The following is a 23,302-nucleotide window of genomic DNA, read 5'->3' on the forward strand; positions in this document are numbered from 1 at the left end:
TATGCTATGAAAAAAGGGAATTAATTACCTAAAGAAAATCCCTCAGTATTATTCTCTTTCAGGTCAGGAAAATAGTTTATAGAGGAGGTCCCACAAGCTGAATGAACTGTCCTCATCAGAGATTAACCAGTAAAATGGAACAGAGATGAAGTAATACATCCAGTGCTATGGTGACATGGACTGCAAGGTGGTTAGTAAACATGTGACACATTCAGTGTTGGCAAGTTATAACAATTCCATGGATATTGGGAGATAAGTAGCAAGAGTGTGTCAACGAACAGGTTAACAAGTTGGATAGAGTTGTGTTTTCAGTAGTGTCCTGTGTGACTCTTATGAGCACTTCAACATGAAGAGCAGTGTCTTCAGCAGAAAATGAAAACTGTGTCCTACTGGGAAGCCACTCTTATCAAGGAGAAACTAATTCAAAAGCACAGCCCTGCACACATCATGACCTAAGTCCATTAATGTCTTGTATGTGGAATCAGGGCCACATATACAAAGCATTTTTGCTGTCACGTATGGCCCCTTTCACAAAATCGGGCCGTTTGCAACAGCAAAAATGCTGTTCCAAATGTAGAAACATCCAAACTGCGATTCTCCAGAATCAAAGTTCAGATGTTGAAATCACCATTTGGAAAGGGCATGTTTAGGGTGTCCCTTCCAAACAGCAATGTCCAGTGTTGTGTATCAAGTTTTTTAAATACTGTCACAACTCAAAGTTGGTGGTAATGCATTCGCAAATTGGAAGGTGTCCCCATGGAGCCCCTTCCCCTTTGTGAGTGTTGGAAAATGAACCATTGGCCTGTGCTCTTAAAAAATGAATACAAAATGTTTGCACCTGTTGGTGTGCATCCTCACTCCTCTTTATGGTGTTTGCTCCCATCTGTGTGATTTCTCACTCTCACTCTCACTGTGGTTCCGTCTCTAGCCAGTTTCTCCAGTAGTGGCTCTGCATCCTGCATTTGTCAACTGGACACAATTCCTCAGTTCATTTTCTACTGGGACCTAAAATTCATAATTGGAGTTTTTTTCCCTTTGGGGATTTTCCTTCCTAGGGGCTACTTCGGAAGGCACTATTTGTTTAGGCACTCAAAGTGTCCGTGGCATTGTGGCTACTGGAAGAGTTTGCCCTTACCTCCGGCAGACCAATACTGTCAAGAACTGGGCTCTAAGATCTTCGAGTCGTTCAAGGTCTGTGAACAGAAGTTCTCCATCTGAGAGTTTTGACACTAACCGCCATTGGAGCGCATAGAAACTTTTAGGAAGATTATTGATAACTGTAGTTAGGACCCCTGAACTTCATACAGCAGTATTTGAAAAATAAAGATGCTGATATTTCTATGTGGATTGTGAGAGTTAGGTGCAAAGTGATTTGAAATAGGAAGCATGCCAAACTGAAATCCATAACTCTAACGTGGCAAGGAGGAGAGACGGCAACATAAAAAATCATTCTCTCGCAGCTCATTGTTTCTAATGTAGCAAGCAACCTAGAGATGTTAAGGATAGTTCTGCTGAAGAGACTGGAACACACATCTTAAGCTGGGCACATGAAACTGAAGCAGTAGGAGAGAGAGTAAGTGAAGACAGGAAGGACAATGCTCTGCTTGTCACTCATCTTGGAGATTCTAGTGCAGGAGATAGGAATAGTAGGGGCCTGGCAATTTGTGACATAGCAGCTAAGAGTGGTTACGTGTATGTTTTGTGTGGTACCCACCACAAGGACCTTGAATGTGAACAACCCTTACTAAATCACCTTCATTTGTAACGGGGAGCATTGTTTATCCACGTATCTCCTTCAACTTGAACTCCCGTGCCTTAATGTTCACCTTCCAGATGTCAGTCTGTTGCTGTTTTTATATTAAAGTTCCTTATGATTTATAAAGCAAAATTCTACCCAAAAGAAACATCTTAGTATTTAAAGAAAGTTCCACACCGAGGATTTCAAGAGATTGGAAAAATAGTTTTCAGGGATTTGAGGAAAGTGTGATGATTCATTGAGGAACTCAATTTGAAGCAACTTTTGGCTATGCCATTAGGTCACAAATAAAGATTTGCGTTAATATATTCTTCAGAGTTTCTTGCACCATGATTGGTGGCATCTTCCCAGCTGAGAACAAGCCTATGTGAATTGCTCAATTTTAAATTAAGAGTTAGATTTGTTTCTCAGTGTTATCAAAGTCAAATAAAAAAATGTTTAAGATTTTTTTTATTTACAATTAGGAAATCAGTGTTCTCAAATAAATAGAATAAAAAGTGTATAAATAACATACATGCCCTTTGGTCCAAGATCCCGGATAAACGATAGCTGGCTAACATCAATGAACTCCAACTAGTGTGAGAAACAAAATACATAGTTATTGTCAAAAAATGAAATTTGTTTACAGTTTCTTATGCACTGCATAACAATATCAGTAATGTTTGTAATTGACAGTGAAGATGTAGCCAAGAAACAAAAATAAATGTGAAGAACTAAACTTAAGATCAATCACATACACATATCATTGTGCTTGTGTATGCAATCAGTATCACATACACAATGAGCCACAAGGCTGTGACACTGAGGACGGTGATCTCAGGGAAGGTTCACTAATTACTTCAGTGATAATTCATCACCACATCAAAAGAATCCAATTTTTTGGTACATTTAGTAAGAGAGACAGCACATGCAGTTATTGTCCTTGGGTACATTTTCTACAACCACATTGCTGGCAGTGGTTGGGGAATATTTAAATTTGACGTCAGTGCTGACTCTTTCACAGTACTAGTTGAATTATGAGAAATGCTAGTAACTAAATTAAAAGTCTAATAAAAGGAAAGGGATCTCCTACTGGTCTCCCAATGGTCGCCTGCCTTTTAGATTTGTCAAAGCTTGTTTTATCATTGTTTTCCAAAACTATATTGTTGGGAAAGCTAATGGGCCAGCAACAATCTTAAAAAAAGGAAAAAAAACAATGTTTAATAGCAAAAAATATATTTGCAACACTAAACGAATTACTGCATCCATTGGCTTAAGTGTGCTTATTCTCTGCCCCGTGATATATGCTGCAGTGGGCAAAAGAAAACTCTGAATGACAGAATAACAGACCAGTTGTTGAGAAGTGCTGACTGAAACCCCCAGGAAGATATTACACATATAACTTTAGAAAAATCAAAAAGCCTTGGCTATCCCAATTGTAAAAATATACTGCTGAGAAAGAAAATTAACTTATTTCCCTTTCAACGTGTGGAATAGCTGATGCACACAACACGGCCAACTCCATTCTTTTAGGTGCATCCTAGAACAAATGCAGTTATAGAATTGGTGATTGTTAGACCTGTTATCCTAAGGGTGGTCTATCCCCAGACTGTTTGCCTTTTGCCTCCAAAATGTGCTGATTCTTTTTTGCTAGTCTTAAACTCTGAGCACATTACCACTGCTAACCAGTGCAAAAGTGTATGTGCTTGTCCCCTAAATATGATGACATTGGTGTATACCTGATTGGCACTTGTAACTGAAGGTCTGCCAGAAGAACTGCTGTGCTGCTTACAGGACTTAACTGGGCTGCTGACATGGAAAGTCTGCTTTTCTGTCTGTTGCCCTGCTGCCTGCTGCTCAATGACTTTGCTGAAGGAAAGCTGGACTCTACCTTCCCTCCAAGTGATCTCTAAGGGCTTGTTGGCTTGCCTCCTGTTTAGGAAGTCTCGGGGTCATAAAAGGCTTCCTTTTCCCTCTCTACGTTGCTGCTAGACCCTGCCACTCATGAGTCTTGCAACCCAGTTCCACACAGGTCAGTGCTTCGTTTTCTGACCTGCAGAGAGCCCCCGCAAAGGTCAGGACTTCGCTTCTGACCTGCACTAAGGATTACAAGGATCAGCACCCACGGCAACTGGAATTGCTGTATCTGCCTTGGATGTCGCTGCAGTGCTGTGGGAAGACTTTCCAGAGCATCTCTACCGTGATGCATTGCCATGGTTACAAGGAGTTCCCCAACGATGCTCATCGATGTGCCGCAGCTGCCCACATCAGTAGGAGCAGCAATATGTTCTCCATTGTCGACGACCTCATCCAAGAGGACCACAACAAGGGCCTCACCTTCGAGGCCTGCCAACTCCCCATCAGCTACCTCCATGCCTCAGATTCGGCACTCAGTTCTATTGACATCGGCACCCTCCCACCTGCAGAGGGTGTTCAGCGTGGTCTGTGGGGAGTTTCCAGCAGGGCTGTGGTCCTTCCCGAGCAGCTCAAGAAAGTGTGATTACCCCAGATCCGAGTGACCAGACTTATAATTTTTCACTGCAGTGCCTATTGAGGCACTCTCTTAATCATGATACTGTGTACAAATAACTTTTCCCATCCCTTGATCAGATCTGTGTCATTCTACCCCAGTCTAGCATGATTGCCAGTGACCTGTGAAGCACAGGAGTTTTCATTGACACTTTGAAATTCATATCTCCACTTCTATTTATTGGATGTATGTTGTTTGGTCTTGTTTTAGTCATAAAAATATCATCTATGTTTTAACCCTTTCAGGAGTACTTTTTGTAGTGGTTTCATTGTGTTACTGGGTGTGTGTTGCAGAAACCTTTACATGTTGCCTATTTAGATAAGCCTGACTGCTCTGTGCCAAACTACCAGAGGGTGAGCACAGGTTATCTCTAAGTACGTATCTAGCTTACCCCAACTATAAGGGGTGGTTTCTGCTTCTACAGGGTGCATACTCTGAACACCAATACTGCTACTGACTACTACAAAAATAGTTGTCATGACATCATAGTGGTACTGTTACCACTTGGCAGATTAAGGATCCTAACTCCAGTCGAAAAAATGTTGAGTCTGAGAGGCCGGCGCAGTCCATGCCTATGGACAAAATAATGATCAGTCAAAGTATGGTCAATTCAAGTAATCACACCTAAGGAGATGGTTTGATTCCACTCAGAACAACTTCCTTTTAAGTGTCAATGTTAGCTTTAATTTGTCTACAAAAGACAGACAGGTCTCGGGACACCAGCGATCAGAAATACACCCTTTTATAGACTCATCACTTTTAGGAATGTATTGTACTGTAGAATTTATAAAGCTTTTCATTCTGCATTGGTTGCTTAAGCTGATGTTCAGACATGTGGCATGCTACACCGTGGGAGGGGAGTGTAGTTATCCGAGGGTTATACGTATTGTGATCCTATCTGAGAAGCTTTTTGGGGTCATGTGTGTGATCAGGGAGGTGAACTTATCCCGTCTTGGGGTACAGTGCTAATCAGTATAGTCAGGGGTGTAGCTTGGTCACTGGAGTGGGAGGGGGTGAGCTTTAGATTCCCCACCAGACACTGTGACATAGAATATTAAACTACATTTTTGACAAGCAGGGCGCACAAGGGGTGTTATTGTTAGTGGAATGGGAGAAAAATATGGATTGGTAGGGGAATAATACAATATTAATATAGATATACAATATTAATGAGAGACAAAACAATATTTGGTAAAATAACCCTTATTTTTAAAGACTTTCAAAACAATAGAGGGTGAGAGCGTGCGTCTGTGAGAATGGAGAAACGCCTCGTGAAATCCGACAGACACTTCACCATAACGACTGAAAGCACCTGTACCCAACTATTTTCTTGACATTTTTTTTATTAGGGGGGTATAATACCCCAAAGACCCCCGTTGCTACGCTGCTGAGTATAACAGAAGGACGTGTGAGAGTTGGGTAATCAAAATATAACTCTAATTAGCTGGCAGCTATAATTTAGTCTGCAGGTCCTGTGTTATGTTTCAAGGTTTTCATTATGTTTGAGGAGGGGCAAACAAAAGAGAGGGAGACACACTCAGAAAAGAAGAGCAGCGCCAATGCTGTCAGTATTTGACACACCCTAACACAGTGGCTCCCAACCTGTGGTCCGGTGACCCCTGGGGGTCCACGATGCCTTCTCAAGTGGTCCGCGACTGCTTAGAAAATTAATATTATTAACTGGGGGTCCCCAGATTCCAATAATGAATCTGTGAGGGTCCCCGGATTCCAGTAATGATAAAGACGTCAAAAGGTTGGGAACCACTGCTCTAATACATTGCTCATTAATCTTTTATAGAAATAAAATACATCAACAGACCAGGTTCAGAGGTTTAAGGCAAACTGTATAACTTTCAGAATTAACATCAAGAAACAATACAAAGCCACAGACATCAACCTACGTATGGTACTGTTCATGGCATTGCCTGTCCCTGGGAACATTTCCAGTAAATAAATGAATCTACCAGCTTCGATGGTCACTTTAAGCAGGTCAATAAAATAATATTTTGACTGCCTCAAAGGGTCCTACATAAGGTTCCACAGACATTCTCAATGACTCCACAGCACAGGTATAAAAAACAAAAAAACAATGGTGAATGAGTGGTGGAAATTTAAAACATCTGCTTCGAGGTGGAACCCACCATGTTATCATTAGGAAAGAAAAGTGCATTGTTATATTCCAGCCATGCCAGCACGTGCATAAAACAATTTGGAAACCTCACCCACACAGAGGTGCATTTACTGCTCCTGACTCAGTCACTGTGTTCTCAAAGGGTCCAAATCTAATACACATTCCTCAAACCACCAAAAACACTCTTCACACACGCTCACAAAGCACTACACAACACCAGACCAGAATACCTCAACAGATGGCTCTTCTACACCCCGAGCCGGCATCTCCGCTCCGCCGCCTCGCCACTGAGAAATGAGGAAAGATTGTGGGGGTCATTCTGACCTCGGCAGTAAAAGGCCCTTACCGCCGGTCAGAAGTCCGCCATTCTACCGCCACGGCCGCGGTAAACCGCCACGGTCATTCTGACCACCAACTGTGAAACCGCCAACAATCCGACATCCAAGGAAGGCTGCCTCATCAGCGGGCCGCGGAAAACTGGAGATGACCAAACCTCCACCGTCACGCCAACACAAACACGCCCATGCCATTCTGACCCATGAATCCACGCGGCGGTCTTTCAACCGCGGTATTCCATTGGCGGTACACACCGCCGCGCTCAAAATACACACACAGCTCCAAAACACAGCCACATTGGACAATTTGAAATACACACACCTGACACACATACAAACAACACTCCCACACATCCAATCAACTATAAAACACACACCCACATCACCCACAAACCCCCACTAGTTGGAAATCGGAGAGAAGGCGATAGAGATAGAGATAGAGAGAGCGAGCACAGCAATCGAAAACCCCAACACACACAGGAACCCAACTTCATCACCCACACCACATCTACGCACACATCACCACATATCACCACGCACATCACCACAAACACCACCCCACACCTCATCCACACCACCCCATGGCACCCCAAAGACACCCCAGGTTCTCGGACCAAGAACTCAGGGTCATGGTGGAGGAAATTATAAGGGTTGAGCCCCAGCTCTTCGGCACACAGGTGCAGCACACCACTATAGCAAGGAAGGCTGAGCTATGGCAAAGGATCGTAGACAGGGTCAACGCTGTGGGACAGCATCCCAGAAATCGGGAAGATATCAGAAAGCGATGGAACGACCTACGGGGGAAGGTGCGCTCGATGATCTCAAGGCACAACATCGCTGTGCAGAAGACTGGCGGCGGACCCCCAACCACTCCACCCCAATTCACAGCATGGGAGCAAGAGGTGGTAAACATCCTGCATCCTGATGGCCTCGCTGGAGTACACGGAGGAATGGACTCTGGTAAGTCGAATCTCAACTACTTCACCCCCCCACCAACCACCAGCATGCCACCCCCCCCACCCCCAATCTCAACCCCCCAGCACACAACCTCCCTGCCAATGTCTCACCAGCACAACCCACCCTAAACAACACCAACCCCTGAATGCCAACACAAACCATAGACAGCCACCACCAAAGCATGACCATTGCACATACCCATACACCCCCCACCACCCTCACAACACCTCCCACAAGGGAATGCCAGCACTGGGGGACAAGGGCACTCAAAATGCACGCCATGGCACACACAGAAACAATAACCATACTCCTTTACCCCTGCAGGGCCCGAACACCAACACACCGCCACGGAGGGTCCAGATTTGTCCATCCCACCCCCAGAACAGGCCCCCAGCGAGGACAGCAGCTCTGTCGACCTAGAACCTGATGACCAGCCCGGACCATCGGGGACCTCTGGACAGTCGGTTCCCCACACACAGACACAGGCCACATCAGACCCAACCCCCTCTGGGAACACCAGCACAGCTCCCACCCAGCGGGCCCATGCCTCTGTCTCGCGGACGCGTCAATCAGCGGTGTGTCCGCCACTACAGGGCACCCAGGCTGACCCAACACCCCAACAACAACAGGGACCTGGGGGCAGTGGTAGTGGGCACACCGTCCAGGGGACAGAGGCCCGGGGAAACAGGGCAACTGGGAGGGCTGCTGTGCCAGAGGGGTTTGACCGGCCCAGGGAACCCACTCTCCAAGAGGCCCTCACCACCATCATGGGAGCATACCATCACTCCCAGGAGACGATGGCGACGGTACTGGCCAGGTTCACCGAGATCCAGGCACAGCAGGAGGAACGGTACATGGGGTTCAGCAATGAACTCAGGAACATCGCTACCGCTATGGGGACCATAGTCCAGGCCCTCAACCGGATAGAAACCACATTGCGGGACCATGTGGCACCACAAAGGGCCCCTGTCACTAGCCAGGAACAGCCTACCACCTCCGCCGGCGCTAGTGGTCAGGAGGCCCCCACAGAACGACGGCCCACCAGAACCCCACCTCCTGCTGAAGAACAACCACCCCGCAAGAGGAACCTGAGATCTCAAAGGAAGACAGAGTAGGATGCCAAGACCCCCGCCAGCCTAATATCCCCCCGGATGTCATTCCACTGTCCCACAGTGTCACCCTGTCCAACCTTGAACTGCCCCTGCTCCATCCTCCCACAGGCATATGGACAATGCACCTGTGCGACCGAGAACTGGACTCTGCCATGGACATAACTCCACCCTCACCCATCACCGTTTTAATAACATGTACCAATATCTAGCACTAAAAATAAATCACTCATTGCACTGAAATCATTCAGGAGTCAGCCTGTATTATTTACAAATGTATAACACATTACTGATCAATAATGTTCTGTTATTTTTGTGATGACAACATACCGATGTCAATAAGCATTAGTCCATGGGCTAACCAAGCAGAAGTCACGCAGTGGGTCATACAGCACTGAAAAGGGAAGGGAAAATCAAACATCAGTTTAAAAGAACTGGGGGGAAATACACAAAGTAAAGATGCAGGGTGCTTTCAGTAAATGTTAAATGGCGTGGGTGATTCTTACCTGTGTGCTACTGAAAATACTGTTGGATAACTCTGTCCCTGTTGTCTGGGTCGTCCTCTTCGTCTTCCTCCTCTTCACTCTCCGCAGGCTCCACAGCTGCTTCAACACCACCATCTGGACCATCCTCCTGCAGGAAAGGCACCTGACGTCGCAATGCCAGATTGTGAAGCAGGCCACGATGATCTGGCACACCTTCTTTGGTGAGTACATCAGGGATCCCCCTGTCATATGCAGGCACCTAAACCTGGCCTTCAGGAGGCCAAAGGTTCTTTCTATGATCCTCCTAGTTCGCCCGTGGGCCTCATTGTACCGTTCCTCTGCCCTGGTCCGGGGATTCCTCACTGGGGTCAATAGCCAAGGCAGGTTGGGGTAACCAGAGTCACCAATTAGCCACACACGGTGTCTCTGTAGCTGTTCCATCACATAAGGGATGTTGCTATTTCGCATCACATACGCGTCATGCACTGACCCAGGGAACTTGGCATTCACAACGGAGATGTACTGGTCAGCCAAACAGACCACCTGGACGTTCATAGAATGGTAACTTTTCCTGTTTCTGTACACCTGCTCATCGTCTTTTGGGGGTACTAAAGCCACATGGGTCCCACCAATGGCACCAATTATGTTGGGGATATGTCCAAGGGCATAAAAATCACCCTTCACAGTGGCCAAATCAACCTCCTCAGGGAATACAATGTAGCTCCGCATGTGTTTCGTCAGGGCAGACAACACTCTAGACAATATTTTTGAAAACATAGGCTGAGACATTCCAGATGACATGGCCACTGTTGTCTGGAATGAGCCACTTGCCAAAAAATGGAGGACTGACAGAACCTGCACTAGAGGGGGAATTCCTGTGGGTTGGCGGATGGGGGACATCAGGGCTGGCTCCAGCTGGGCACACAGTTCATGTATAGTGGCTCGGTCAAGTCGGTATCGTAGTATGATATGGCGTTCTTCCATTGTCGACAGGTCCACCAGCGGTCGGTACACGCGAGGATTCATCCTTCTCCTCGCAAGTCCCAGCGGACGGTGCCTAGGAAGGACAACATGGAGCACAGAGTCAAGCAAATCTCAGGTACGTTCACCACAGCATGAATAGCACACGATTATCTATGTATTGAAAGGCGTGTATGTGTGGCAATGCAAGGCCTAGGCCTGTGTGACGCAGTACAAATTATGCCATGTGGGCCCTTGAAATGGCGGCTGCCTGACCTGTGAAGTGGGACAATGGGATGTGAAGTCAATGCGCTGGCGTGGCCCACCGTGGCGGTAGGCGGTCGAAGACCGCTATACGAATCCGCATTGGCTAACATTGAAGCCTATGGGTTTCAGGAGCCAATGACGAGGTGCGCCGGCGGTCGCGGGACGCACCGCCGCGGTACGCACCGCCGCGGGCGTGACCGCCATTTTCTATCTGCTTAATCACTCGAGACCTGATCATCCACAGGAGAGGACCTATACTGCAAGTGCTGCTGTGACCTCGGTCTGGAAGTGACAATGGCTGCTGCGACTGGGGAAAGGGCCCCTGCCTTCACGTCTGACGAGTTGGAGAAACTTGTGGATGGGGTCCTCCCCCAGTATGCGTTACTCTACGGTCCTCCAGACCAACAGGTAAGTACACTGGGTGCACATTGAATGGGCTATGCCTGTGTGGAGTGGGGTGGATGTAAGTTGGTGGGGTGGGGGGCGAATGAGGAGTGCAACGCACGACAGATGAGAGCATGTGCCATATGGCAAGGTTGGGGAGGGGGGGCCAATCGCATCTAACATGCAGAAAATTGATGAATTTTTACTTCCCACCCTGTACATGTCAAATAGGTCAGCGCCCATCAGAAAGTGGACATTTGGCGTGCCATCGCCAAGGAAGTCCGGGCCCTGGGGGTCCACGTCAGACGGGGCACCCACTGCCGCAAGAGGTGGGAGGACATCCGCCGCGGGACCAGGAAGACCGCCGAGTCACTGCTGGGGATGGCCTCCCAACCTAGGAGGGGTGCCAGTCGTACCCTGACCCCCCTGATGTCCCGGATCCTGGCGGTGGCCTACCCTGATTTGGATGGGCGCTTGAGGACATCACAGCAGACACAAGGGGGTGAGTATCAGCACATTCTGCTATCTCTCTGCGCAGTGGAGGCGTCTGGGTGGGGGAGGAGGGTTGTGGGTGACATTAGGCCAGGGCGCTTTCTGTAGTGTAGTCCTCTCCTTTAGGCATTGCCCTGTGCTCCCGGCCCCCACCTCTGTAGGGTGACAAGTACAGCTATCGATGGTCCAGCATCACACATGTGCGCGTTTGTCGTCTCTAGACCTGTTGTCCTAGTCAGAAGTACTGAGTAGTGTACCCCGAATGCGCGGCTTAGTGCATGAGGCTCCTGTGTCTGTCCTCTCCGCCAACGGTGTTGACATTGCATGCACTCAACCTGGTCTTCGTTTTTCTCCCCCCACCCTTCTTCTTCATCTTCTTGTGCATGTGTGCATTAGCATCATCAGGCGGAGGAGAATTGGCATCGGAGCACGAGGGAGCTGCAAGTCACAAGGCCCCGGTGGGACCAGGAACAGACACCGAGGGCACCAGTGATCCGGAGGGCGAGGGGAGCACCACAACGGGGACCGGTGGGACACCAGCGACACCGACACGTCCTCGGATGGGAGCTCCCTAGCGGTGGTGGCAACATCCGGGCCCCCCGCCTCTACAGGTACAGCCACCACCCAGCGCACCAGCCCCGCCCTCCCAGCAGCCCCTCAGCCTACGCTCCGTGCCCGCTCGCCCAGGAAGGCGGGCGTCTCCTTCGCCCCAGGCACCTCAGCCCCTGCCCCTGTTACCCCTGGTGCCCTCAGTGAGGAGGTCATTGACCTCCTTCAGACCATCATTGTTGGGCAGACTACCCTTTTGAATGCCATCCAGGGGGTAGAAAGGGAGGTGCATCGGAGCAATGCCTACCTGGAGGGCATTCATTCGGGTCAGGCTGCCCATCAACGATCGTTCAATGCTCTGGCCTCAGCACTGACGGCAGCCATTGTCCCTGTTTCCAGCCTCCCTCTTCTGACTGCCTCCACCCTGTCTCTGTCTCCTGTTCCTCAGCCTATCCCATCCACACCATCAGACCAGCCTGCACACACCTCAACACCCAAGGGCAGCTCATCCAGACACAAGCACCACAGAACCCACAAGCATTCACGCAAGCAACACCCAGATGCAGACATTCCAACAGTCACTACCACCTCTGTGTCCCCCTCCTCCTCGTCTCCCTCCTCCCTCCCTGTGACGTCTACACTCACACCTGCATGCACACCACCATCAGCCAGTGCTTCCATCACCAGCACACCCTCCAGTACAGCCCGCACACGTGCAGTCACCACCCCCACTACCATTTACACGTCCCCTGTGTCCTCTCCCACTGTGTCTGTCACCCCCTCTTCCAAGACACACAAACGCAGGCAGACACCCACCCAACAGCCATCCACCTCACGACAGCCTCCAGCACAAGCACCTGCACCCAAAGACAGCACACCTGACTCTCCTACAACCACATCCTCTTCCTCCACTCCCATCACCACTTCTCCTACCTTTTACCTTGGTCCTAAAAAAGTTTTCCTGGCTAATCTTGACCTCTTTCCCTCCACTAACCCACCCCCTCCATCTGCAAAGAGTCCCACGAGCACCTCAGCCACCACCAGCCCAGCTTCGAGTGTCACTGTGGTGCATGGGTTCTGGAGTCCACCCTTTGCCAGCAGTGACACTTCAATCAGCAGCAAGGGGACAGCCAGCCCCCCCCCCAGGCAAGAGGACCAGGAAACTAAAGGGCCGCCGTGAGAGGACTGACACGGCTGCCCCCAAGGAGCAAAGTTCGCCCACTTCACCAGCCACAACATCTAGGGGAGGCAAGGGCCCGAGAGCCCCATCTAAGGAGCGAAAGGGCAGCAGGGCGGAGAAGTCAGCCAGCAGGAGCGCGGAGCAAGAGGGGCCCACAAGCCCCATCCCGGGTGTTAGGGAGGACACCAAAGGGCCCAGGACTCCGTCACCGAAGGGTCCAGCAACAGCACGGTCGGAGGGCGACTGAGCAGGGAGTCCAGGCCAGGTCTGGCTCCCTTGACTTACTGGACGAGCACCGCTGAAGAGGGCCCCGCCGTGCAGAAGAGCACCGCTGAAGAGGGCCCCACCGTGCAGAAGAGCACCGCTGAACAGGGCCCCGCCGTGCAGAAGAGCACCGCTGAACAGGGGCCCGCCGTGCAGAAGAGCACCGCTGAACAGGGCCCCGCCGTGCAGAAGAGCACCGCTGAACAGGGCCCCGCCGTGCAGAAGAGCACCGCTGAAGAGGGCCCGCCGTGCAGAAGAGCACCGCTGAACAGGGCCCCGCCGTGCAGAAGAGCACCGCTGAACAGGGCCCCGCCGTGCAGAAGAGCACCGCTGAAGAGGGCCCCGCCGTGCAGAAGAGCACTGCTGAACAGGGCCCCGCCGTGCAGAAGAGCACCGCTGAAGAGGGCCCCGCCGTGCAGAAGAGCACCGCTGAACAGGGCCCCGCCGTGCAGAAGAGCACCGCTGAACAGGGCCCCGCCGTGCAGAAGAGCACCGCTGAAGAGGGCCCCGCCGTGCAGAAGAGCACCGCTGAACAGGGCCCCGCCGTGCAGAGGAGCACCGCTCCGCTGGGCCCCGCCGTCTCAAGCACCGCTCTGCTGGGCCCTTCCTGCATGCACTGTTAACGGTTCACTGTGCCCACCATGCCTCCTCCTTGACCAGTGGAGACTGTAATCCACCTGATGGACTATGGCTTTGCACTCCCCAGGATGGAACAGTGGGCAACCCACCAACTGTAGAGACTTGAGAGACTGTGGCTTTGCACTCCCCAGGATGGCACAGTAGGCATGGTGGCCCCTTCGTGGATCTGGCGTCGTGGACTCATGTGGCTGCGGTGCCCCCCCTTTCCCTTCCCCCTGAGGTGCCTGTAGTTTTTTCATCAGATGCCCCTGCAGTGTTCTCTCCAGAGGACTCAGGTCTCCTGTGTGGGCTTTGCCCTTGTGTTGTTACACTTTGGCCCACGGACACTTCGATTTTCTTTTGATGTGCAGGACTAATTGCCTCGGTTATCCATTGCACTGTATATGGAATTATTTTGATATTGATTATTTGGCTAGTTGACCATTACTTTTCAGAGCCTATTTTGTACATAAATTTTTATTCACAATTTAATTATGTCTTTGCATTTTTCTGGGGGGTTTGGGTGGTGTCACTGTGACTTGTTGCTCTGCATTGGTGTGTACATAGTTTGGGGTGGTGGGGGTCGCATATGGGTGTGGCGTAAGCTTTCCTCCTCCCCCCTCCCGTGTGTCGTAGGTGCAGTACTCACCGTTGTCGTCTGCGCCGGCGTTCGTACTCGTGGTAGATGAGCAGGTAGACGAGAGCAAGTAGGATGTTTAATTCGGGTTCCATGCTGTCCTCCTTCCCCTTGGAGTGCGTAGAGGTGAGCGTTTTCCCGTTCGTAGTCTGTTTCCGCCGTGTTTTTATCGGCGGTGCTCCCGCCCCGGAAAAGGTGGCGGATTGGCCTGTCATAATAGTGTGGGCGGTACATTGTCTGCCGCCTGTCTGTTGGCGGTGACCGCCGCGCTGTTTGTTTGTACCGCCGTGGCGGTCGGAGTGTTAATGTGGCGGGCTGTGTTGGCGGTTCCCGCCAGGGTCAGAATTCCATTTTTTGGACCGCCGGCCTGTTGGTGGGTTGGCCGCCGCTTTATCACCGACCGCCAGGGTTAGAATCACCCCCTGTGTGTCTACATAACAGCAAAGCCTTTTTTAATAACCGGAAAAAATGGTTAAATGATTTAAAGGGGGGTTCTCTACAAAAATTGCTTGCATGAAGGTGAAATGCAGGATGCACCTTTAGGACAATTTTCTGCTTGTTAACTAGAGAAAATATGCTACAACCCACAATTATCACGGCCGAAAATCCTGCTAAGTGCAAGGGTGTCAAATGAAGTGAAGGTCAGAGCTATGTCAGATTGCACAACATCTGCAGAAGTGACATCGGTCAAGTGGTCAACAAGCAAATAGTCATCATGGACACACGTTAGACGCCCCTGCTTTGGTGTATCACAATCTAACCAACATAGCAAAAGCAATACTATGCAGGAAATAAAGTTAGAAAGCTATGGAAAAATATGTCTCATACTTACCCCTATTCCATCTCCCCAATTTCAGCAACCCACTGGATGGAGCTGACTTAAGCCCTAAACAACAACAGGGCTTGATGGTTGCAACAGGCCTGTGTAAAAGTTGCTCTCACTCGAAAGGTTTTAGATATCCGATTAGGTAAAAAGAAATGTCTGCCTGCTGAAGGTCATATGGTTAACCTATCCTCGCCTGGCCTAATGTTCTAGTTGCCAGAGTACTCCTTTGACTCATCAGTGCTCCTTCACCAGAAGAGCATCACCTACAGGTATTGAGTGACAATGTGAAGGCCGAGGTTTCCAAGAAAAGCCATTAAGATGTCTCGAGTGTCGGGCAAACAGCAGCTTGCCAAAAGCGACTGTGCTGACCTTCACTCCACAAAGGATGCGCATTTGAACTGTTGATAATGGCTACAATGTCAAACAATCCTGGAGCCCAGGAGCAAAACATGTAATACCAGAAGAACAAGAGTGTAATCTGCTAACAAATCCCTTGTTTACTAATTGTGCATTGGACTTGCACACCTCTAGCAAGAACTTCCTAATTTCTGCTACATTTATCTTACTTCATTAAAGGCATTTATGTAGCACAGGCCAAAAACTCGTGCATGTTACAGATAACCAGAGAAACAAAAAGGAAAATAGGAGCAAAGGATGAGAAGGAACAGTTAGACAATGTCATTCTTTAAGGTTAATCTCGAGAAATGAAGCAGGATGTTCTTGTAAGAACATGCACAGGGGCATCTGAGAAGACAGGGTCTAATTAACCAGAACAGAAGAGGAGGAGTGAAGAGTCTAGATGCACCTGGAGAACAGGTCCGTTCTGTAGATGGAATCTGAAGAGGTACGCTTTCAGATCTTTACTGCAGAATAGTGTTGTTGGTCGAAAAACTAAGTACAGGTAAATAATGTTCCCGTGGACCGGAGCTATAATTATGTAGAAAGAGTGTCACTAGTCTGCAGAAACTCGATACTGCAATGACGCAACTGCGATAAGATCTGAAGGCGATATTTTGACTGCACACAGATCTCTGCAGTCCAAGCATCCATCGACTAAGCTATGGTCATGCGGATTTGTAGAAAACATAAGTCATGGCAATGTCATGGACAACCGCCTGGGCTATGTACAATCACAGGGCTTTTTTCTGAGTAAATATGGCGAATTATCGATCGGAATTCAGGAAATTGAATTATGAGATACATTTTTTCTCTAAGGATGCATTTTCCAGTCTGTACATTTTCCCGACCAAGTGACACCCAATACGTAGGCCAAATACAGTGCAATGTTTCTGATTTAATTTTTTTAATAAAATCTGTTTTGTTGTTATTGAGAAATCAACGGAAAATAGCACTGTCGCATTTCAACAAAGTAAGACAGGATGCATATATTAGAGTTGTCACCATAGGCCCAATTTTACTTCTATGGCCCTCTTCCCTCGTTCCCACGCTCCTATCATCTCCCATGATCCAACAATGCATCCTATGTTTTGTGATATTTGCGTGGACAACCTCAGGCCTTATAGAGAGTTTGTTGAGCTATAGCACCGATCTCCATCCCGCGCATCAATTCATCCAGTTCAGGGGGATTGGAGGCGATCCAATGTCTAGTGATATCTTGTTGAGCAACCAAGAGAACTATGAACACAAGGCAGAAGGCCACTGTATCATCCGCTTTCTCACATTCCAGAGAAGCATTTGTTTGGTCAGAGGGGACAAAGGGTAGTCCACAACCTCACACTGCCTATTGTAAACTGCGAACAGTAGCAAGCAAGTTTGAGGCATGCCCATTTCATATGAAGGAAGACAGCATGCTCCTCAATACAGTGTAGACAAGAGGGGTTGCTAAGTTGCCTAATATGCCAAAGGAACAAGTTACTTACCTTTGGTAACGCCTTGTCTGGTAGAGACATATTCTAGTTCCAGACTTCTTATCTTAGAATTTCCCTAGGCATCAGTCTAGATCCAGAGATTCTTCTTGGGCAGTACCCTGTGCGCTGTTAGGTGGTGTTGGTCGGCTCCGGTTCATTCGTTGTGTGTGCCGGATATGATTATGCAGGACCTATAAAGTTGCCACCCCGGAGTGCTGACATCAGTTTCTTTTCACAACTTTTCACATCAAAGCAGCAGAGATATAAAGAACACTGACCACTGGTGCATCAGAACTAGGGCCCTGAAATTGAAGTCCCTGACCCTAGAAATCAGTTCGCAGAGTGGGGAGGATGAGTGGGTTTTTAAGGAAGCTGCAACTAGAATATGCCTCTACCAGATAAGGCATTACCGAAGTCAATCAACTTGTTCAGGATAGAGACTTCTTGTTGCAAATTCCTTACCTTAGAATACATACCCAAGCAATGCCATCCCTGAGGGTCTGCAAACCAAGATCACACTAGGAAGTCCTGCAGGACCAAACAGGCAATGTCCCCATCCCTACGGACCTGACTGTCTACGCGGCAGTGTTTGGTAAATGTGTGCAGGGTTGCCTACGTTGCTGCCTGACAGATGTCCAGGACTGCAACTCTGCGTGCTAACCCAGTGGTTGCAGCTGTCGCTCTTGTAGAATGAGCATGCAGACCCTCCAGGGGTTTCTTTTTAGCCAGTGCATAGCACAGTTTAATGCAGAGAAAAACCAATGCCAGTTTGGATCCATGAATGGATTCATGTGTGCTCTCCGGAGCTGAGGCCAAAAACACTGGTGTGGAACCCGAGGGGACACCTGCTGACTCCATGGGGCATGAAGGGACTCCTGTGGAGTTGGACTGCCCAAATATGAGGCGCATGTTCTCAGAATTCTCAGAGTTGGGCATGGGTCACTCTGGCTCCCCTAAACTCTGGGAGGCGTGGAGCTTACCCAGAGGAAGGCTCCCAGGACAGAGGCCTGGAATGACAGCACTCCTTTTCCCTCGTTGCGTCAGCCAATGGATGGATGAGGTCAAAGAATGTTTATTCTTCTTCGACTTCTTCTTATGCCTCAACTTATCCGATTGTCCCGAGGACTTGGAGTGGGACGACGAAGAATGGGGCTCCCCGACTGTTTTCAGAACCTTCCTTTCAACCAAGATCGGGAGCGACACAGCGCAGAGTGCTGGGCCGCAAGTAGTTTTAGTGACCGCTACCTCAAAGCTTTCGGATTCATGGCCCAGCACTCAGAGCACCACTTTGGGCTGTGGTTGTGCTCCAAACACCACAAGCATGTGAGGTGGGCATCCATCACGACATGCCCGATGACAGGATCCACAAGGCCTGAACCCCGTATTGCGTGACAACATCTCGACTCACCAACAGTGAAAACACTCAAAGAATTTCAACAAAACATAAAAAAAGAACAGTCAAAAAGTGACTGGGGTAGCTCTTCTCCAGTTCTGCTCTTGCCTGACACGGAAAGAATATAACTTATGTCAGCGCCCCGGGGTGGCGCCTATATAGGTTCTGTGAAGTCATATCTAGCACGTACGATGCAAGGACAGAGCCGACCAATGCCACCTAACAGCGTGCAGGGGCACTGTTAAAGAAAAATCTATGGCTCCAGACTGAAGCCTGGGGAAATTTTATGGTAAGGAATCCGCAACTAGACGTTTCTATCAGATAGTTCATCACTAATGATCTATAAATAAATGATATGCCTTTCATACTGAGAGGCTCCATGTCAATTTTAGATTCAACTTGAGTTTAAGTTGATTAAACTTAGAGAGTATGTGCAGTAAGTGATGATATAGATGGACGGCATGGAAGAGCGGAAGGTACTGAAGGAAGTGGGAGGAATGTAAGGTATGTGTAAGGGGAAAAGTTTTAGCCACCCTCCCTCCATGACTTCTCTGAACTTTGAAATAACTATTAGGTCGCAGGACCCAAATCCAGTGAGTTCAGAGACTTACGGCATCCCCATACCCCACCACAGTGGAGTTTCTGTTGTAATCATCTTGAACCATTCATTATGTCTTAAAGCTTTATTCCAGCATCCAGTGGAATCCTAGTAAGATCAATAATTGCCCTATAAATCAAGAAGCCATATAGGATAGTCTGATGTTCCTGCTTCTTGACATAGTCACTAAATCCATCCGTGTGCCTTCAGGAGAATCCACGTTTCTTCCTACATCTACAGCAAAGGATCATACAGTAGGGACACACATTCTTATGATAAAGACTGTGACTTCAAGATGTTTTTAGCAAATACCTGCCTCCAACCATGTTTAACCATGGGGCAGAATAACCACAAACTGGTGCCACACTGCTGTTGAGCTGTGAAAGCAGTGGTGTCAATTAGTAAACATCAGCACTCACAGCACACGGAATCTGTGTAGGCCTACACCCAGAATACGAGCAAAGGAACACCATAAGTGAGGGGCCAAATACTTAAACAACAGCCACAAAAAGAGAATGTGAGAAAACGTTATATGAAACAATGAATAGCAACAACATGAAGCCCACTTTCGCAAACTATGCTTTCTCTCCAGTCAAGATCATTGACAATAATGTAAACAACTTTCCATGCTCAAAGAGAACTATGGAGATCAAGGCCAGCAGCTAATGTCACACCAGTACAGACACTATAGATCCCTCATAAAGGGTAAGCGATAGCACAAAAACCGAAGATGATACTGATCATATGATGATACTGATTTCTGATGATACTGCTGAGCTACCGAAAGCAGTACAACCTGTTGAGCTACTTTTATGAAATACCAACATAGACTATTTTTTATCATAGTAGAATAGACACTAAGGTGTAGTCACCATCAGAATTTGTAGTCCAATCAGCCTATTAAAAAAAAAAATAATAATATTAAGAGCTAGTCCCCAAAATGTTCCTTGGGAGCTGGTATGAGTCCTGAAGGCAAGACTTACCAGAACCAGGAGCACCACTACCTTTGTCATCTACTGATTTGCCTTATCCCAATCCATTGTTATTTTTCACACCACAGTCCATACTGATGGGCCGTGGTGTGCAAAATAACAATGGATTGGGATAAGGCCCGAGTGATTACCAGGGGCTGAGAGTAATTCAAGTATTCCATCCATCACTGTTTTGTATACTCATTGTGTTGCCTAAGTGGGACAGGTATGCCCAGATGTGGATCCTGTGCACACTGTGTCACTAGAACCAAGCTGTACCCGACTGATGAGCCATTAACTAGGGTGAAACCGGTCCTGAATTGCTCATGTTCCGGTTCAGGAAGGACGTGGCTTGGCAGTTCGGGCTGGACTGTTCCTACTGGAGCAGGGTCAAGACGTCAAGATTGATTTGCATATAGCTAGGTCCAAACTGAGGTGGCGTGGTGTTCAAAATAACAATGGAATGGGATGCGGCCTGAATGATTACCATTGGCTGAGATTAATTCAAGTATTCCATCCTTCACTGTTTTGTATACTTATTGTGTTGCCTTAAGTGGGATGGGCATGGCCAGAAGTGGGTCCTCTGCACACTTTGTCACTGGAACCAAGCTGTACCTGTCTGATGAGTCCATAACTAAGGCATAATCAGTCCAGGGTTGCTTGTGTTCTGGTTCGGGGAGTACCCGATTTGGCAGTTCGGGTTGGACTGTTTTTATTTAAGCAGGACAAGCCTGATTTGCATATAGCGGGGTCCAAACTGAGGTGGCATGGTGTGCAAAATAATGATGGATTAGGGTGCAGCCAGAGTGATTACCAGTAGCTGAGACTAGTTCCAGTATTCAATCCATCACTGTTTATACACCTATTGATAGGACAGAGAGCGAACCCACAAATGCATTTCCTCATCTGGATTTTCTCACCTAGATTTTCTCAATGGCATATATCAATCCGGAAATCAGAATGACTGTTTGGGGCATGTCAAATGTTCTTAAACATGGCTGCATTTGTCTGCACAGTAAAGTAAGGTTCTTATTGTATTAAGTCGGGTACTTTCTCTACATAAGTTCCTTACATGGCATGTGAAACAGAACCTGGAACTACAGGATGGAACAGGAAACTGGGTGCATGGCTTTCATTTGTTTGACACCAGGGACCTTGCATGTTGATGACTCGCCTTGCAAGTTGGCCGAGTGAGAAAACGCACAACAAGTATACAGGAGTTACTAGACTGAGTACCGTTTCTCTTCCTATAGGAGGTTATTCAATAAAGGATTTATGGGCATGTGAAGTAGTATTAGAGCAGTACTATTGCATGTAGTCATAAATGCCTTTCTGATTCAGTTCCAAAATGCCCAAACATCGGCTAATAAATGTGTAAAGAGGCCATAGTTCTTTTGCCTTTTTATATTTGTACATGAGTATTTCATGTATTTTCTAATTTTATTCCCATTTTACACGTTTTGGGGACAATTCACAGAAATGTTTAAGAGCATGTTAGAGAGTAATACGTGAGTGCTACTTCTCATAGGAGAATACAGGGCAGGTTGTGCTTGGGATAAAGTAACCACGTTTCAGAAAGTTGGCTCATCGAATGACCATGTTTAATTCATTCTTCATAACAGCAGCTTCTCCACAGGTCTTACAAAAGTTTCCTAGTGAAATGGGAAATTACACTTTTAAGAAAGGGAAACCTGAAAAACTGGTTTATTAGGCGGCATAGCATTCAGAAGAATATCTCCAGTAACCACACCCACTATGCTTTAAACGTATTTAAATACACTAAAGGGTTGACATGGGTTTGGAAACACAAGAACCCAGAACTTGCCTTACAATTCAAGTGTTGAGGGCATCAATACCTGAAGATTGAACCCTAGAACAAAGGAGCACTGACATAAACGAAGAAATGATACTATTATTTAAATGCAAGAGAACTTGGATGCTTATCTTAAAACAGAAGTTGAGTCTTACTTGGACAATTCTTTGTGGCATTGTACTTTGTACTTGGGTTGTTCCTATGAACACGATTCATTATGTAATACTGCTTTATATCTGGAATTTTAAAGTACTGGGGTATTAAGTGCATCACCTGTTAATAGAGGATAAGATTTACAGAAAAAATACAACTTGGAGGTCTGAGGTATCGTAAAGTGGTTAGCAACTAAAATATTGAATATAGAAATCCGAAAATAATATATTATGATATATTACTAAATTTGGGAAAATTAATTCAGTAACAAAACAATATTTGGGATATAGCTCATGAGAGCAAGGAGGGCGAAGCAAACACTATCTGACATAGGTGGACCTGGCTAGGATCTTATTTCAGCGTCAGGTAGTGATGTCCTGGAAGGCTGCTACAACCTCTCCTCCAAACTGTGATGGCTCACGAGGGTGCACAGATGGACAGGGGAGGAAGCAGATGCTATGTACCCCGATATGCAGCGTCGGGCGGGGCTGCCATGCTCTGGGATTTATGTGTGTTGAAATTGATGGAGAAGTTGGGAAACCCCGAGTAGCGCATGCAGTCCTCCAAGGACTGGGTGGCCGCATGCAGGAAGGGTAGAGTCCCCATCCAGGACTCATCTCATGTGATATATGCCACTTTCCTTCTTCCCCCTTATTTGGCATCTGAACGGACTAACATCCCCCCGCATAACCTCCCCCCATCTCCCCCATCCCCCCCATTGTTCCTTCATTATACTATTGATGGAAAATGGATACGCTTCTTGACAAGTGGTGTTGCTCTCCAGGACCTAGTTGTGATAAAGGCTGAGAGAAGTTAGATATGTCAGTCGATCCCCAAGGTGGGCCTGGATCCTGCTGGGCGAACAAACCACCTGAACATGAAAGTATCAGCTCTGAAAGACCTTAAAAGTAATAGGTGTATCGCCTACATAAGAAATGTTACATCAGTGTATCTCCAGAACTTTCAATGTTACTGGGTACATTCTCATTTTCAAGCAGAAGGTAACACTATATAAACGAAAAAGAGACAAACTAAAAAATATCTCAT

General features: G+C 47.7%; 1 protein-coding gene across 2 annotated transcripts in view; it reads right to left on the minus strand.

Moving 5' to 3' along the window:
* Positions 1-23,302, minus strand: part of PLD1 (phospholipase D1) — a 370,963-nt gene that overhangs the window by 176,538 nt on the left and 171,123 nt on the right. For both annotated transcript variants that reach the window (XM_069213037.1, XM_069213036.1), the window contains one exon: positions 2,271-2,329. In XM_069213037.1, coding sequence (XP_069069138.1) covers positions 2,271-2,329 — 59 coding nt within the window. The remainder of the gene's footprint in view (positions 1-2,270; positions 2,330-23,302) is intronic.

The sequence above is a fragment of the Pleurodeles waltl genome, chromosome 11, assembly GCF_031143425.1.
Source record: "Pleurodeles waltl isolate 20211129_DDA chromosome 11, aPleWal1.hap1.20221129, whole genome shotgun sequence".
Classification (NCBI taxonomy): Eukaryota; Metazoa; Chordata; class Amphibia; order Caudata; family Salamandridae; genus Pleurodeles; species Pleurodeles waltl.